Genomic DNA, 18,498 nt, shown 5'->3' with positions numbered 1-18,498 from the left:
TATAAGCGAGTCATTTCAGCATTCTACTGTGGCTGCTTTCGTCACTCGCGCGCACTGCCGTGCGCTGTGATACATATACATAATATGGACGTGCTAGTAGGGAGTAGTAGTTATGTGGAGAAAGTCGTGGGACTTAATTTTGTCATTAATTTTTAATTTTAAGAACCCAACCCGCTTAAGTACCTCGATGCGGGTACTTAAGCGAACATAATTATTGATGTAGTTACATCTTTTTGTAGACTCACATAAATATGTAAATCCTTAAATAAAACATGAACATTTAATAAAGTAACCGTAGCATTATTTAAAATTCTTTAATTAAACTACAGTTCATTCCCTAACAAATACCATATAAACCTAAGCCTAATGTTTTATAGGAAACTTACAGAAAAAATTCACCAAAAATTTAAATGTTTTTCCCAGAAGTGTTTGTTGTGTATACAGTTTTATAGCCCATTCAATTTTAGTGTAATAATGTGCAAGTTTCAAGTAGCTAAAAATTACCGTTTATTTTTTATAATTTCTTTCCCGAAGGTGTGTAACGCTGCCACTGAATTTCAAAATATGTAAATATTTTAAGGAATTTTAAAAGAGCACCTCAAAGGGGAAAATTACAGGTAAAATGGTAAATGGTGTTCGAAAAATTTAGGTACTTAGGCGGGTGGGGTAAATAAGCGGGGAGATAGTTTAAAGAGGGATTTTCTTCAGATTACATTCAAAAATTCACATTGCTCAAATATGTTGGTTACTTAAGCGGGTTAGGTACTTAAGCGGGTTTCACTGTATATACACGAGATTTGGAAGTTTTTATCCAGACGTCCAATCGACATGTTTGAGATATCGTTGGAAAGGTCTTGCAGAATGGGTCCAGAAAATGTATTCAAGCTTCATAAACGATTAACCGGATTCTTAAATATTAGGCTAAAGTATTGTGAAACAAAAAACGTTTTTTTTTGCTTTTGCCGATTAAGGGGGGCATGCGGGTACACCCTACGTATTTAGTGTTATTCTATAGGTCAATACCTTTGAAACGATACCTTATATATTACGCTCCGCCTACTAGTTCGAAAGATATAGAGGTAAATGTGTTTTGGTTCGTGTCTCCGCTAAGAGATGTATGTATGTGGCGTCTGTACGTCATTTAATTTTTTTTCAAATTTTCAGGAACTAAAGTACAAAAAAAACTAAGAAGGTTTTGTTCCAGGATGTTTTGATTCGTATGCCTTTGTGGGCGTGGCTGCTGCCTGAAATTCGAAAAAACGCAATTTTTTAAACTACCACTGAGGCCGCACTACTCACTCCATGTCATTGACGCGGATATCAGTAGAAGGGTCTTCAAACAAGCTATCAAACGCCATCTTTTTTGTTTATAAAATATAAACATATCATAACGTTATCGCCTGAAAACTAAAAATCGGGCTGCTGAAAATATACGGCAGTTTCTCAAAAACTGGTCAGTCAATTTTATTCTAGGTTTCCAAAAATCTAGCCCGAAACCTTAGCTTTCATCTGGTATACAGCTTATATCTGGGAAAACTCTTGTTGTGGAGATATTGGGATTCAAATTGAAAAAATGTCGCTCCAAAAAGGGTCAAATGGTTAAAAATTAACACATCCGTCTAATTTGGTTACTTTAAGATATAAAAATAATATTCCCAGTTCCCCGAAAAAATTGCCCATTCCCCGATTGCCACTTAAACCGAAATTCCTTGCAAATCGGGGAATTTCCCGCGAGTTGACAGCAGCTGTGCTAATCACTTCGTACATGTCTTGGAAACCACCATTTGTGTGTATTTTAGAGTTTTTTCAGTCACATGCCGAAATTGTAACATTTTTCCCCAGTTTAATTGCAGGTATGTACACAGTATTTAACTATGCGACATGGGTTTATCACCCGCACTTAACCTACCTGGTATTTACCTATAGTTGTACATAAATATGTATGTATGAATGCATTTAATTCACCCAATGTGCCGTTACTACTTACATACATATGTATAAATTGCCAAAATTTATTGAGCAAAACTACTTGAGAAAAAAGCATTAGTTTAATGGCACGAGTGCAACACCGTACACGTGATAGAAGTAAAACTTCTCAAAAAAAGCACATGTGTGCCCACCACACCCGGTAGAAATCTTAACAAAAATAAACTACGAGACTATCAGACGAATACAGTTGTTTATTGTATCCAAAGTTAGTACCAAGTTGATAAGTTGTTATCATATCTCATATTTTTTTTTTTTTTTTTTTCGAATACAAAGGATATGCTCATTATTTTTCGTTTTATTCCGTATTCGAAAAATTATATGTTTCAATGGACTCATCGCTTTGAATACATAATTTGGATTTTAATATTTTTAGCAATTTATTTGAGAAAAATAAAACATTTAGATTATTGTTTGTATTTCTGTCGATTTTAAATTTGCTACCCCAAAATAATTGATATCAAATAAAACACTTCTTTGAGGTAAAATTTTCGAGTGACGAAAGCTGAATACGAACACAAAATTTATGATATCAATTGCGTGACGAAAATTATACGCATTTTTAACTGCCTTTGAAACGTACGGAAAATCTTTTTTTATTATTCGGAACGTTGCGAAATTCCGCTCTACTGCTAGAAACACAAAATGAATAACAGAACTTGTGCAACGATTCGTATGAATAAAAAAGATTTTCCCTGCGTTACAAAGGCAGTTAAAAAATGCGTATAACTTTCGTCACTAAATTGATATCATAAATTTTGTGTTTCTAGTTCAGCTCTCGTCACTCGAAAATTTTACCTCAAAGAGGTGTTTTATTTGATATAGTATGTTGTGAAGTCCAATGTATTATGATGAATTTCAAGGGCACATGTGCCGTTTGCAGTTTACTTTCTCTTGCTGTGGTGCATGTCTCATTCACTTATTGTAGGTAATTTGTGCGGATATATGTATGTATGTAGTACATACAAGTAAATAAGAGTGTTAGATATAAGTAAACAGAACGTTAGATTTATAGTGTGTGACATAGGCCCAAGAAGTGACTGATAAGTGTTAGAAACTTGACTAAATGAAACGGAAAAAGCTTATAGATACATATATACTATAGAAAATAATAAAGACTTAGTAGACTGGTGCACAACTCGGCTTTCAGCTGGTTTCAAGTCATTTGCTCATTTAGCATACCAATGCAACGTTTTGATTTCAACCAACTATGCACTGCAAAAGCACAGAGAGAAATAGGCAATTTATGCCATTGCATAACCTGTTTCTCTCTAAGCATTGTCGTTTCAAGCATCTATCGTGTGAGAGAGCAATAGAAGCAATGGCAATGAAATGCAGTGCAAATGAAAATGAATTAATATCTGTGCAATGTGTCAAATGAGGATTCTTTCCTTCCTAAACACACGTACATATTGTTGGTAATTTATGGAGAAAATAAAATAACTAAGTAACTAGGCGTGCTTGATATGCATATATGGCGTATAATTGATCTTGATGTTTAAACACTGACAATGTGTATATGTACATGCATTGTACCGTTTTGAAAAAAAGATTAATATATTTGTTTTTTTGACAACGAATAAAATAAATAATGTTCATTGTTTATGCAATTAAAAAAGATTATACATACTTTCAATGTATGTATAAGAACTTGTGTACTTTTATGTATAGCTTTACATTACGCAATTATATTGGCTTATGAAAACTACCTTGGCCTGTATATTGAACTAGAGGCATTACCGGTTTAGTTTCAGAAAGCTTTCTGCTTCAGACAATAAGAAAGACCTAAAAGTTTGCATTTGACAACCCAATGTTAAAAAACGTACATATATTCACAAAAGTATTTAAAATTCAAAATTATTGAAAAATATCAAAATTGTAGCGATATGTGTGTTGGTATAAAAATGGTAAGTGTCACATGCAATAGGTCGCTTGTTGCGCCGGTGAAACCAAGGCATTTGTGCATCAGTCTAATACTTTGCTAGTTAGAAGATTTTATATTACATTTACATTGAACGCAAATACGCGCTTTGAAATAAGGCATTTGAATGTATTTACACTGCCCGAATTGCATTTGCTTTGATTTCCCATCAATTGCAAAGTAAAAACAACAAAATTCACACAATTCAAAACTATCTCGCAGCACGCAATTGAATTTTTAATGAAAAATAGAAAATGCAACCTTGAAAAGGGTTAACAGTTATTCATCATTTGACATTATAGTCGGTGTTCAAAAGAGAGAAATGTCACTATCACTTCTACCTTATTTAATATGCCTTGTGTATAGGGAAATGCGTGATTTGACTTCGCATTTCATATTTCCCTCTCAAGTGACGTATTTGGGTTCAATGTAAATGCAATATTATCTATTTATTTATGATACAAACGAATTGAATAAATAAACGCAGGCATACGGTAACATACAAACAATTAGACCGGCATACAGGCAGTTAAACAGTCAGACAGACAATTAAGTACTCACAAGTGAAACTTCTCGTTCCACACAGGATTTAACTCCTGTGGCATTGTACGTGTACGCTTTTTCACCTTGCTAACTTGCACCGTCACATAGGGATCACTGGTACCGCTTTTATCCTTCGCTATCAGGCCTTGAGCACATATCACTGTAGAATTACATATACGTGTTTTTTAATTGAAATCATTTTCATTCACATTTTTTTTGCAATTATTACTTGTGGATACACATTTTCGTTTCATTATCAAATATCGAAAAGCAATTTTGTTTGTTGTACATACATATATTGATTTGTGCGTATGTATGCAATGTAACGTAATGCAAGACTACGAATACAAGTATTAATAATGAATGTACATATCTGTGGACTTATGACCAAACAACCTCTGTGCTTTCTGTAGGTTGGAATTTAGTGTAAATTATAAGGAACTTCCCTTTAAAAATTTTATATTTTTATTCAACTTTGATTAAGATATCATCTTGAACTACTCCTATTAATAGCTAAGCATAAAAATATCATTCGAGAACTCAATAAATTACTGCTTTGAAGAGAAAATGACCTCACTCGAGAGAGTTGTTTTGTCAAAAGTCCACAGAGTTTTTATGTATATAAGTAATGAGTTTGAATTTTGCGGGTAAAATAGAGTAAAGGTAGGATTATGCATACTTCGCATAACTTCGCACAACCATTTGTACCAATGCAAATGAAATGTCACTTAAGAAAATGTTAAGCAAAATCTAAACTCAACAGATCGTTAAGTTTTTACAAGTTCTGCTAATTACGGGGTAATGGGAGTACATACAAACTATATTCAAAGTACCTACAAAATTGCAGTTTGAAATTTATGCGAAGTTATGCGAAGTATGCATAATCAGACCAAAAGGGTTTTTGTGTGTTTATGGGTGGGTAAGAAAGGTAAATGATATGAAGTATATAATTTATACATATGGATGCGTATATATATGGAGCTGATGATGGCAGTAGTTCTGCTGGCATATATGTATACACTGTTCCAAATCATCATTATAAACATATATACATACATATGTATGTAGTATGCGTATGATGATGATATGGAACAGTGTTTATGTATAAACATTCATACATAGATATGTACATATATGCATTTTTAGAAGGAGCGCATGCAATGAGGGTACATATGTATATGTATGTACCAGGGTTGTTGCGAATGTTATATCAAAATAAAAATCCTTTCCGGATAATAAACAAACGGCCCGTCCAAATTAAAAAAATTTGGTATCATATGAAAAAGGACTGAAATAGCTTTTAAACAGAATTAACGAACAACCTCTATTTATATTTTTTTATAATTTAATACTAAAGAGTTGCATATACCTGACCCAAGGTTTGTTCTATGATAATAAATTAACATTTTTTGTTGAAATATTTTTCAGTATGTGGCTTTCCTCGTTTAGACATTTCAGTTTTAAAGCTGTTTAAGTCCTCTTTCATTTGATACCAAACTTGTTTAATTTGCATAAGCGGTTTGTTTATTATCCGGAAAAGATGTTTATTTCGGAATAATATTCGCAACAACCCTGGTATGTACATATAAGCATAACCGAATGTAGAGGTGTCGAATGCGCGTCGTGTTCGTATGCGAGAAGTCGGAACAATTAGTTTGCTTCTAAGTGGTTTACAGTGGATTGAAGGTGTTTGAAGTGGCTTAAAGTTTTAGAAAGAGGTATCGTGGTTGGGATGTACAGGTGCGGTCGAAATAATAGTATTGTGGGTTTTGTAGGAATCACAGTAACAATATAGAATACTGAAATATTTATAGATAATTATGTACATATGTGAGAAAAGGAAGAAATAAGAAAGAATTTAGTGCCAAAACATTCGAAAGAATATTACATTTCACACCACTATTATTTTGACAACAACTGTACTATAGTGGAAGCAGTTGTGTATTATAGATGATGAATAGGATTCGATTTAGTTCGGAGTTAAGTTAAATTACGCATATATTAAATAAAAAACAAAAAGGATATTAACAAATAAGTAAAACGTTAGAGTTTTGCGTACTGGATAGCTCACTAGTTTAAAAGAAGTGTATGCACGAACATAGCAAATCTTAGTACAATTGCAATTCAAAACCATGAAATTTTAAATATTATTAATTTTGGTGAAATTGTGGGGAAGTCACGGCCAGATTGACGAAAACCATTTTGGTTAATAATAGTTTTTATTTTAGTTTTAAATTTTCGATTTAATTTGCATTTAACGTTTACGGCAGTCCGTTTAAGTAACCGGTGAGACAGCAAAACATTTTTTCATATGTTTGATTAATTTTTTAATGATGTAGAAAAACTAAAGTGGAAAATTAATTAGAAATATAAATATAATAATTTACTTTAAATTTTCAATTCATAAAATTCAAGAAAGCTGCTGTAAATGAAAATTCTTATGTTTCTATAAAATGTTTGTTTCGATTTTTAGAGTAAAATAAGTGAACTATGTACATATACGAATAACTATTTTTTATATTCCGAAAATTGAACAGCGAAAGTTTAATTACTTTTAACTTTGAAAATTTCAGTCCTAAATATATTTAAATTATTTAACAAGCTTTATAATTTATTTATAGTTGTAGCGGATATCCGGTATCAGGTATCCGGCTGTCCGGACAGTTTTTCGTCGGATATTCGGTATTTGGTATCCGACCAAGTCACTAGCCGTTACATCTCTAATTTATTTACATGTTTATTATGTGATTTTTAGACAAATGAAGTAAAGTAAATACATATGTAGGTACTTCTAATTTTTTTTTTAGTTTCGAATTTTTTTGTAAACTTAATTTTTCAACCTTGATTTCAAATTTCTAAAATTGTTTTTTTAAGTTTTCTGCCGATCGATATTATTTCTGAATAGAACCAGCTGAATAACTAAGTAAAAGCAAAGCTTAAAATTTTAGGCGCTAGTTTTTTATTTAATTTTTGAGAGATGTTTACTAAAAATGCAATTGTAATAAGTGTTTGCCATTTAAATTTCAAATTTTCTCTTTACGTAGTGTTGGAATGAATAACTTGTGCATATTTTCACAAAAGTTTCAGTATAAGTATATAGTTGTGGCCCTCTCAAACAAATTTCTAATTATAAAACGTAGAAAAAATAAAATCGTATATATCAGCTAATCACTACGTACATGTGTATGTATATATGTATGTATGTGTGTATATTTCTACCCAGCGGGGAAAATATGAACAATTAAAACTGAACGTTTAGGAGCCCAGTATTGAATGCTGAATGCCGGCGTGCTACGGTAGTAAATGCAAGAAAACCAGTTACTTTTCAGTATTGTAACTATTATTTTCTAAAGTTTGTTATTCGCTGTGTTTTACCGAGTTTTAGTTAGAAATATGTATTATTTTGTTTTTATTTTTTGAAGAATGCGATTAACATTCATGCGCAAGTTTGCATAAAATTTAATTGCTTTAGGCTTAAAGATTCCCTTGTTCGCATTCACTATGTACACTTACACAGTACTTATACTGAATTTGTAGATTTTCCCGCGGGTATGGTATTTATACAATACTATATACATATGTATTTATAATATATAGCGGAAAAATATGTGAAATATAAAAAAATCGTGCTAATAAGTAAAATAGTTTGTTATTATTAGACTCTAAATAATTAAGTTGCACATACATATTAGTCCATTCCAGTGATAATTTGCATACATATCACTTGAATGAATGGCGCAAAAACCACTCAGGTTAAGCGAAAATCCTTTGACCCAAATCTTTGCTCAGATATTTAACCGCGAATCTTCGCAGTGGAATTTACTGGAATGCGACCATTTGCATGTAAATATGTACATATGTATGTACATGCTTATATGCATATACTTATAGTTATCACTTTGCTGCAAGAATTTCATAATTACATTTTCATTATTAGCTCATATCTTGTTGTGCAAAAATAGAAAATATATATTTATTATATAGCAACAACAACAAGAGAAAATGCTCACACTTTCCAATATAAGAAGTAAATTCCTTCAATTATTATTTATACTTATTTATTTAACAATACACATTATTTGTGAACAAAGCCGCCGTTATTAACGAATTTTTCCTTGACTTTTTTGGTTATGCTTGATTAATTTTATTTTTAATTTCATGGCACTCTTACAGCAAGCAAGCGTTATGTATTTCTTGACTTATTGTGTTGCTCAGATAATTGTATTGTAATGTGTTAGTAGTAGGCAAAATTAATTCACAGTGTAAAGAAATATATACAGCCTTAATGAAAAGTGACCAATGATATTTACAATAGGTAAAAAACTAAACAAAAAATAAATGCAAGAAAAAATACGTTAATAAATTATTTAGTATGATAATAACTTCAGTTCGATTGCCCAGCACTTTAAAATCGCTCGCATGTACATATGTAGAAATTTTGCTTTATTTACTATTTATTTACTAACTTTCAAATATGCATGTATGTATGTAAGCTAAGGGCATTATAGCTTTCTATATAGTGCTAGAGAACACGCAAATAAAAAGGAAGGAATTAAGTTACTGCGAAAATGCTAATGGTAAACATGTCAATATGTTAAATGTATGTAAGTAAACTTGGCAAATTTGCGTATGTAAGTTGAATCAGAAACATTTTACTTAAAAGAAAAGAACAGCTGGTGTTTTGTAAACAAATAATAATTTTCAGATTGTGTCAGAACGACCTAGTCGGATAATTTAAAAAAAGATGTATTTTTGAAGCCCTTTTTCGGAGTTTTTAAAGCGATAGGCCTTCCGTGCTCGACATTTTCCCCCTTTTTTCTTGAAATGGTCACATTTTCAAACTTTTTGATTCAGCTTATCTTTAAAGACGCTGGTTAATCGGAATGCATACACTTCAAAGTAGAATAATAATGTACGGATTTACTTTCCTCTACGATCAATTGTTGGTGTTTTAGATTATATTATGAATGGGCCTATCACACGGTCTCTTATTGAATACTCTAGATCAGGGCCAGCGAAGCTTTATACATACACGTGCCATTATTTCCAAAGAAACATTTAATGCAGCCATGACGTGCTCGTTCTTGGAGACAGTAGTTGACACTTAACCCTTAATTAGGCGCATAAATAAAATCACACAATTAGTCGCATGGGGTTCCGAGTGACCCCAATAAAAGTGTTGAAAAAAGAGTGTTACAAATAAAAAAAGGAAGTGTGTATTATCAAAAACATTTAAGTACTCTACTATCGTTAACTTAAAAAAACATACGTTCTACTTCAAACATAAAAAAAATTAAAAACTTACGTCCGTCAAAAAATTTTAAGTTAGTGGTCGCATGAGATCAGCACTCAAGAGAGTAGCGACACATGTGACGACTAAATAAATAAAACGAAATGTGTATTGTCATAAATATTAAAGCTCTTTATTATAGTTAAATTTAAGAAAGAAAAGCATAACTTTGACTTCAAACTTATATACAAAAATAAAAACTTACCCCCGCCAAAAAATGCTACGTAAGTGGTCGCATGGGGTCAGTACTTAAGAGAGTAGCGACACATGGGTACCAGTGTTGACTTAAATATAAACAAAATTGAATACTTTTTTTCTACCTGTTAAAATTTTTGTATTTAAATAGTCAAAAAGGACTGCCAACCAGATCCCGTATAAAGTTCCAGGAATTGTTGCTCTACGCAACTCCCGATCCGCGGTCGCCGCATTTTCAAACCTCCGAGTGTACTTCTGTCATTAAATCGTTTCTCTTAAAAACCATTTGCCGTTCAGAGGCAACCTAGAACTTTAAGTCCCTTTATTTTGCGTGACAAGATCAACACTCACATTATGGATAACATGATACCAAACTCGTTGTATGCATGCATTCAAAAAACTAGCGAAAGGGCAGCTGATTATTATAGCAGTATACATATATTGAAAGACTGAAATAGTAATAGTTGTCAAATTAAGCAGCTGTTAGATTATAAAATCCTTACTTTTGACCACAAAATTTAGCCTTAGATTGCCCTTACATTACTTACTTGCTTACTTTTTATTACTATAACTAATTTACCAAGCTTGGGAATAAACAAGCAGTAACTCCAAGCATTTTCGTTTTATTGAGACCTGCTAAATAACTTGCTTAATTTTAACGGGATTTATTAAATTTTTTTAACTATTTTGGTATACTTTATTTTTCAGGTGCGGCGACACGGGTGTGTACAAGCTGATGTTCTGGCCGTGACTAATTTACTTACCCCGCGGGGAGTTAGGAACAGTGTTGCCGCCCCCGAAAAATAAAGTTTAACAAAATCTTTCAAAAAGTTTAACAAATACCGCTAAAATTAAGCAACTTATTTAACGGGTCTTAATAAAACGAAAAATGCTTGGTGTTACTGTTTGTTTCTTCCTGAGCTTGGTAGATTGGTTATAGAAATAAAAAGTAAGTAAGTAAGTAAGTAAGGCTCTATAAAAGCATAAACAGACGGCAGCGTTGATCCGGATCAACTCGGGAATTAACTGCAGTTGATCCGGATTAAGTTCGAGTTAATCCGGATCAACGCTGCCGTCTGTTTAAGCTTTAAGGCTGAGTTTTGACGTCAAAGGTAAGGATTTTATAGTCCTCTAAGGGCCAATTTCAAATGAATATTTAAACGGCACTTAAGTTTAATTGTGGATTGTTGTTTAAATGCCATTTAGCTTTCGTTGGGTTTCAGATCAAGTTTGTTTAAATTGGCAGTACTGCTGCTTGTTCCTTGAAATTATTGTTGCATTTGCTTGTTTGTTTACATTTTCTGCTGAACAGCTGATTGTTTTTTGGTGGGATTTGGTGGGATTGATTAAACGACCTACCAATCAATATTGGTTGTTTGATATAAAAACAGTGTTGCATATTAAATGTATGATCTGAAAATGAATAGTGGAAGTTAATCAATAATCTCTACTTAAGTAGGCTATCTGAAATCGGGCCTAACAGTTGCTAAATTTGAAAACTATTACACATTATTTCAGGCTTTCAACACATACTCCTATAATAGTTATCTGCCCTTTCGCTAGTTTTTTGAATGCATGCAAAAAACGAGTTTGGTATCATGATATCCATAATGTGCGTGTTGATCTTGTCACGCAAATGAAGGGACCTAAAGTTCTAGGTCGCCTCCGAACGGCAAATGGTTTTAATGAGAAGCGATTTCATGGCAGAAGTACATCTGGATGACAGTCTCCCTAAACATAAATTTGAAAAATTTTTTGAAATAGTAGCTCTTCTTAACATTTTAACAGGCAGGAAAAACTTGATCAATGTTGCTTAAATTTAAGCAAAACGGTAACGCTGGTTAGGAAGCTAGAAAGAGCGCGAGCGTCCTCAAAGCACTCCAATAAATCGTGAAAAAACTAAGAAAAAAAAAACAATTAAGCGTCTCTTAAATGCCTCTGTTTACTTTGTGCGCAGGGGCCAGCTTCTGCAGACGGCTAATATGTGTAGAATTGAATTGCAAGTTTCCAAAGTTTTAGTATTAGCGTGTTTGCCCATATTGCCCGATGGTCTTTCTGATTCGATTGATTCCAACTCTTTCTTTCTTTCGACTAAGTTTTTAGACCATATTGAATTACACTGAAACTCAATCAGCTGCATTTCAAAATCTTCGATTTCCAATCAATCAAATTTATACGAGTGCAATTTATCAAGTCAAGTCACATCAGGATACATAATAAGTAAATTTGAGTGTTTCCGATAACTCCTTGAATTCAGAAAACGTTGATGAAAATTCGTCGATGAGAGAATTTATTACCAAAGAAAACTATTCAGCGACTCTTGATCCGCCTGGTTTTTTTATCTAGATCCAAATCTAATTTAGACTTGTTAAGTTTGGCAAACTTTTGTAATTTTTGGAAACGATGGGGCATATTCATAGTCAAAATAAAGACGACACTAAAGTTAGTTTCAGCTTTTTCATGTAATGAATTATCAATTTAATATCTGCCAAAAAAGCTGCTACTAAATTTAGAGTCGACTCAAAATCTTAAAAACTAACTTTAAGTTTAGCCTAAAAAGGGCGAATGAGATCTATGCATTATAATTATAGTTTTATTAGAGCCTTGAAACTTTACGTTCAAATCATTCAAATGCTTGCACATATCCGTAAAAACCACCAATTTTGCAAGCCACGTATAAGCCTTAAACCTTCGTTTATTTACTGCCTGCGAAGATGTGAGGTCCAATATTTTTGAGAACTACGCCCATTATATCACCAAGGAAGGCGAAGCCATGCTTTGCGCACTAAGCTTATTGATGAACAATGCAATGGAACTCAAGGATCGAATGTCTTGTGTGTCTGTATTTTTGGCTCTTCTAACCTGTTGTCTTGTGTGTGAGTAGATCTTGCTTTGATCTCAAATTTAAATGAAAAAAAAAGAAATTGTGTTGATTTGGTAGTAAATATTACTAATGTTAATTGAAGAACTGAGTTCTCAATTAATACTGTGCTCAAATTATTGCGTGCCATCAATGGCACGCGTGCCTGAGGTTCGCCAGCCCTGGCCTAGATTGATAGAACGCTATGATTTTTCCGTACATTGTTTTTCATTTAGCAAAATGTTTTTTTCTTACGTAGAATAATTTAAGGGTCAGCTATGACTTTTGGCTGAATAACTTGAATAAAAAAACATTGTTTTGGATGCTTTCAGTGCGTAAAATCATAAACAAGTATACTCTGTAATGAGCAGGGCCGAAGAAAATAAGCTCGAAAAAATCCATTTTAAGCGATTAGATAAGCACTAAAAGATTGGTAAATATGCTTGAAAAAATGCTCGCAAAACAAAAAAAAAACAAAATTAATCGCAGTTTTATGTTTTGTTTTCTATTCAGTTTATTTCAAGGAATGAAAACTTCTAATGGTCATACAAGTCTTGCTGATATTCTCAAATAATGAAAATCTGCGTTGGTCGTTAAAATTTTTTTAAATATTCGTTATTCTCCATTTAAGATAAATTATATAAATCTCTTCAAAAACACCATTGCCTTTCCGTAGAGACGAACCATTGGTTTTATATTTTTGTATCCAAGCAGAAATGCAATTGAAGTTACGGGTTAATACAAACTAAATCTGTTTTCATGTTATTATTTGTAAATATTTCTTTAGTTCGACGAATAAAAAAAAGCCCAAGAAATGGCCAAGAAAAAATTATTGAGCCAAATTTTCTTAAGCAGTACGAAGTTCTTAAGAAAAGAAAAGAAAGAAGAAATTTTCTTGAAGAGTACAAGAAGGCATCATTGTTTTCAACAGAAATATATGGCCGTTCCATTATTTCGTAAGGAAAAAGTGAGACAGCAGGCTGTAGACTATCAGATGTCAAAACTCCTTGGACACTACTATTCACACACACGAAATAATAGCACTTTCTTTCTTGACCATTTACTTAAAAGGTCTGTACTTAGCTTTATACATTGAAATAAGCAAAACAAGCATGATTGTTAAAATTAAGCTTGGAAACCCTGAATAAGCAAATAAAGCAATTTCAAGGAAAAGCTTAAACTTTTCGGCCCTGGTAATGAGTGACGCCAGAAAAGTGGCAACACGCTAGTGAAACGTCCAATACTACGCAGCTGATTGGTCGTGGTGTATAAAATTATTATTATTATGTTCGTATGTTCATTGATCGAAGGTGGAAAAATATGATCCATAAAGTATGTTAGTGAAAGAAAAATTAATAAAACTAAGTAAAAGAGTTGTCTGAGAGTATTGGAAATTTGTAACTCAAGTAGCACACTGGTGTATAAGTTGGTGTAAATTTAAAAATTTTGGTATAAATCTGATTAATTGTACCAAAATTCACAAATTTACACCAATTTATACACACACATACTTGAGTACACCATTGTCTGGCACATTGACAATGACATACACACTATTTAATAGCCTTATTCATAAAAAGCATAAAAAGTAAAGTAGCTTTAAAAAAGGTTTACGAATGTTGATTTCGTTTCTTCCGAAAAAATGTCGCCCTTCCCCAGTGCAAAATGTATTCAATGTTACACTCAATACTGTCAAAGGGCATGCCTTTGCCTTCTTGTCGTTGTCTAGCTCATGTATTTTATAATATTGTCGTTTTAAACAACCATCTGATTTTGAGGGCAACCATCTTCTCTGACAAAGCTTCAAAGGGCAGAGGATGTGCATTTTTTTGTCTTACAAGAGTGTGACATTTTAACAAACGAACACAAAATTTTCTAACCCTTTGCTTTCAATTTGGTATCGAACACTAAAAGAGAAAGTGGCACTCAAAAGGCGTTTTTTTGGTATAAACGAAATCACCATAAATAAAAAATGTACGTAAACGTCAATTTATAAAGCTCTTTAAACCTACTTAATTTTTTTGAATAAGGCCAATATACTATACATTCAGACATACGCACCGACACATATCGTTAGCTTAGTGAGTGGAAAATCCATTTTTAAACATTTTACAGGAGAGGAAACAAATTTCGTTTAACCGTATTCTTCAAGTATTTTGTTAAACTTTGAACACACAATTTTGCATGTTTAAAACAAAACAAGATTCAATATGAATACAAAGAATTCGATATTAATTTAAAAAAAAATCGTATTATTTTGGAATTTTCTGTGCATTTTTTGGATTTAGATTTCACTGAATATAAACGGGACGAAATAAAACAAGTACCTTAATTCTTTTGAAAGCGATACATTTTTAATATCTCTTGCTTCCGTTATCAAAATACATATGAGTTTTCACAAAAAATGGACCTAGCAACTTTTCACTCTAAGTTAACGATATCATACAATAGATAACTACCATCACCTTCCCTTATAAATACATGCATATGGTTTGAGCAAACCGTGGTGTAGCTAGATTGTGTATAAAAACTAGTTTCTACACACGGGTCAAGATGGAATTGAAAGCTACTAAACCAACCCTTAAATTGAGCTTATTTGGAGATTTACTAAGTAGCAATGTTTTATGATCAGCACCTATTTTTGAAGTATTCTTTTAAAACAGGCTAGCCTAATAAGCTCCCTACATACGTTGCTAATTATTTTTGCTTCCAAAAAATTAAAAATTTACTTTCGAGTAGAATGTCCCTTAATTTCTTTAATAAAAAAACAAAACAAGTTTTTTTCTAAGTAAATATGAATGACGGATAATAGCTTTGGAAAAAAAAATCAACCAAAAAATCGGCCGTACATGCATTTCTTAAATAAATATTTGTGTTGTATCAAATACTCTAACTTAGCATTAATAAATACATATAAATAAAATGAATATCTAAAATGACATTTTGGGCGTTAAATTCGATTTGATAAGAAACGAAGTGAGCCACGTATAATTTATTAGTGCATTTTCTACGTTTCTGTTCATTTCTTAAAAGTTTAGGATTTCAAGGAAGAAAGAAGAAGAGAAAAAACGGGAGCATTCTGTTGGGGAATGCTTTTCATCAGTTTCAACTTAATAAAGTTTCCTTTTATTGCTGTAAAAATCATTGATAGTTTTGGAATTTTGTAGCGCGAAATTATACAGAGAGAGAAAAATAAATTTAGCGGAACTTAACAAAATGGTGTTTTTTGTTTCTAGTTTTGTTAAGTTCTTAAAAGTAAACAAATGTTACGAAAACTTAATAACATAGGCTCCAATAGGTTTTACGTTTTCCAATTCTTATAATATATGCGACATATATGTATGTATGCAGGTATAAAACAAATAGTGATAACAGCCAATTCAACATTGTTACAACAATACATCTGTAGAAAACCTTAAGTACATTTAAACTGCATATCAGCACATACTTAACAGTTGACAATGCATGGAAATAAACGTAAAATGTTCAGCGAAAATTTAAACAAAAAACATTCAAAAATCCATCTACCTAACTACATGAAAATATAGTGTGTATGTATTGTATATAAATATAAGTTGAAAAAATAGAAAACAACATATTAAAAAAGTTTGTGTACAAGTTCAGCGAAAGAAATGTATTTATAAACTATTTACATATGAGTGACTCTTTTATTAAGCGTTCTCTTCGCTCGAGTTTTTAACTCAAAAAACCTTAATCTCTATAGTTGAACAAATTCCATTCCCTGGTAATAAAATTACAAAGTTAGTCCTGAACTGCCGACTAACCACCACTGTACATACATACATTTGCCTTTAAGGAGTTAAATAAGAATAGAACAACTGATCTAAACGCATAAATGCCTTGTAACTACATAAACCTCGAAAACTTACTTAATTTTGTATCGAAAAGAGGTTTATTTACGAGGTTTGCGCGGTTACGAGGCACAGTTCACATAATTCTGACAAAATAGTGTGCAATCTAGAAACTATAATCATAACGGTTAGGTTTTTGCCATACCCTATAAATAGAGCTTGAAGATTGAGCAAATTAATGCCTATCATCATTTTAAAGCTGTTTTCCCTGCACATCGACGCAGCGCACATTAGAGCGATACGATACGCGATACCATATGCTTACGGTTCTAAGCTAAGAGATCTTAAAAGCTTCTTCAATGATCCTAGATGTATTCACCCAAAAACAGCATCCTTATAGTAACATTACAAATTTGTAGGATATTTTTCTTGAGATATTCATCCCGCAAAATTTGTTACAAAAAATTCGTTAAATTTTAGTATAATAAAATGCAAGTGCAATCAGTGGTGCTACCATTCCGCAGACCCTGGGGTCAAGCCTGTTTCCGATCAACATCAAAAAATAAACAGACAAGTTTTTGTTCTAATAGCGGTCGCCCCTCGTCCGGCAATGGCAAACCTCCGAGTGTATTTCTGACATGAAAACCAGCTTCTCATAAAAATACAATCGCCGTTCGAAAATGGCGTAAAACTGTAGGTTCCTCCCCTTTGTGTTACAACATCAAAGCGTACGCCAGAAATTGGGGTAGAAGCTCGGCCTAACGCTAACATATTTAGGGGATTCACAAGACGTGTTAACCGTCGTAAAATCTTAAGCTTAACACTTGTTTATGTAAAATAGCGGTTAAAATGGTTGGGGGGTTGGCTAATTATATATTCTTTATCAGTTTAAAAGAATTTCGGTTTAGTTAGAAATCCCCTAAAACCATTTTGATTAAAAAAGATGTTAACCTTAAGATTTTACGACGGTTAACACGTCTTGTGAATCCCCTAATTGTGTAAGCGCCAATCTATTATTTTTAAAGTGCAAGTTTAAAGTGACTTACCGTTAATTTTTGGTATATTTTTTTCTTGAAAGTGTTACGCATTTTTTTCAAACAAAGGAAGTAGCGCGTTGCACTTTGTTATACTATATTTTAATGAGCTACAAAACTGCAAATCAAATTTTTTCTTAAGGATCTGATTTTGAGGAAACTTTGCAGAATTCATTTTCATAGTTTTTGCAAAAAGTCGGAAATTTGGATTTATATGTTCTTGTTGGGAAAAGAGCTTTACTTTCATAAAAAATAATAAACGTTAAATATACAAAAGCAAAATATCCAAACCTGGCTAAGATGCTGAATCCTAATTTATATTTTGGTCACGGTATGTGTTCCTCAATTCGAAGCACAGACATTCATATTAGAAAATAATAACTGTTTATGGAGAAAATTACGATCATATACCAACATCACTTAAAACTGGTTCAAAGGCACGCCATTTTAAGGAGCTGTCAAGCGTGGAAATACGGAACACCGAATACGGGACAAATACAGGACATTAAAAGAAATACAGAACATTTGGCGTCCCGTATAAAATAAATAAATTTCCAGGACAATTGGACAGGACTGTCCACTATAATACAGGACGGATGGTCACCGTACATATGCCGTGTGATTGCAAACCATGTCGCACGGCCGATACGCATGTGATATTATGCCGCACGGCCGATACACAAGCGATATTATGTCGCTGCAGTGTCGCTGTCGTGCAAGTGTGCACAGGTTTCATCGCTTCCTACCAATTCCCACGTACACGATGTCGCTTTCGTATCGCTCTAATGTGCACCGTGCCTCTAAGACCTTTTGTTTAAGCGATTTATGCATTTCCCGCATAAACAAAGAGCAGCGAA

At 32.7% G+C, this 18,498-nt stretch overlaps 1 protein-coding gene across 1 annotated transcript in view; it reads right to left on the bottom strand.

Annotated features, from left to right (window-relative positions):
* Positions 1-4,448: 4,448 nt before the first annotated feature.
* Positions 4,449-18,498, bottom strand: part of LOC108361756 (protein unc-13 homolog A-like) — a 100,922-nt gene continuing 86,872 nt past the window's right edge. The window contains exon 8 of the mRNA XM_017614493.1: positions 4,449-4,610. Within this exon, the coding sequence (XP_017469982.1) occupies positions 4,465-4,610 (146 nt within the window). The 3' untranslated portion in view covers positions 4,449-4,464. The remainder of the gene's footprint in view (positions 4,611-18,498) is intronic.

Source organism: Rhagoletis zephyria, unplaced genomic scaffold (genome assembly GCF_001687245.7).
Source record: "Rhagoletis zephyria isolate East Lansing unplaced genomic scaffold, Rhagoletis_zephyria_1.1 Rzeph_scaffold_00837, whole genome shotgun sequence".
In the NCBI taxonomy this organism is placed as follows: domain Eukaryota; kingdom Metazoa; phylum Arthropoda; class Insecta; order Diptera; family Tephritidae; genus Rhagoletis; species Rhagoletis zephyria.
This window is presented reverse-complemented; position numbering and strand designations above follow the sequence as displayed.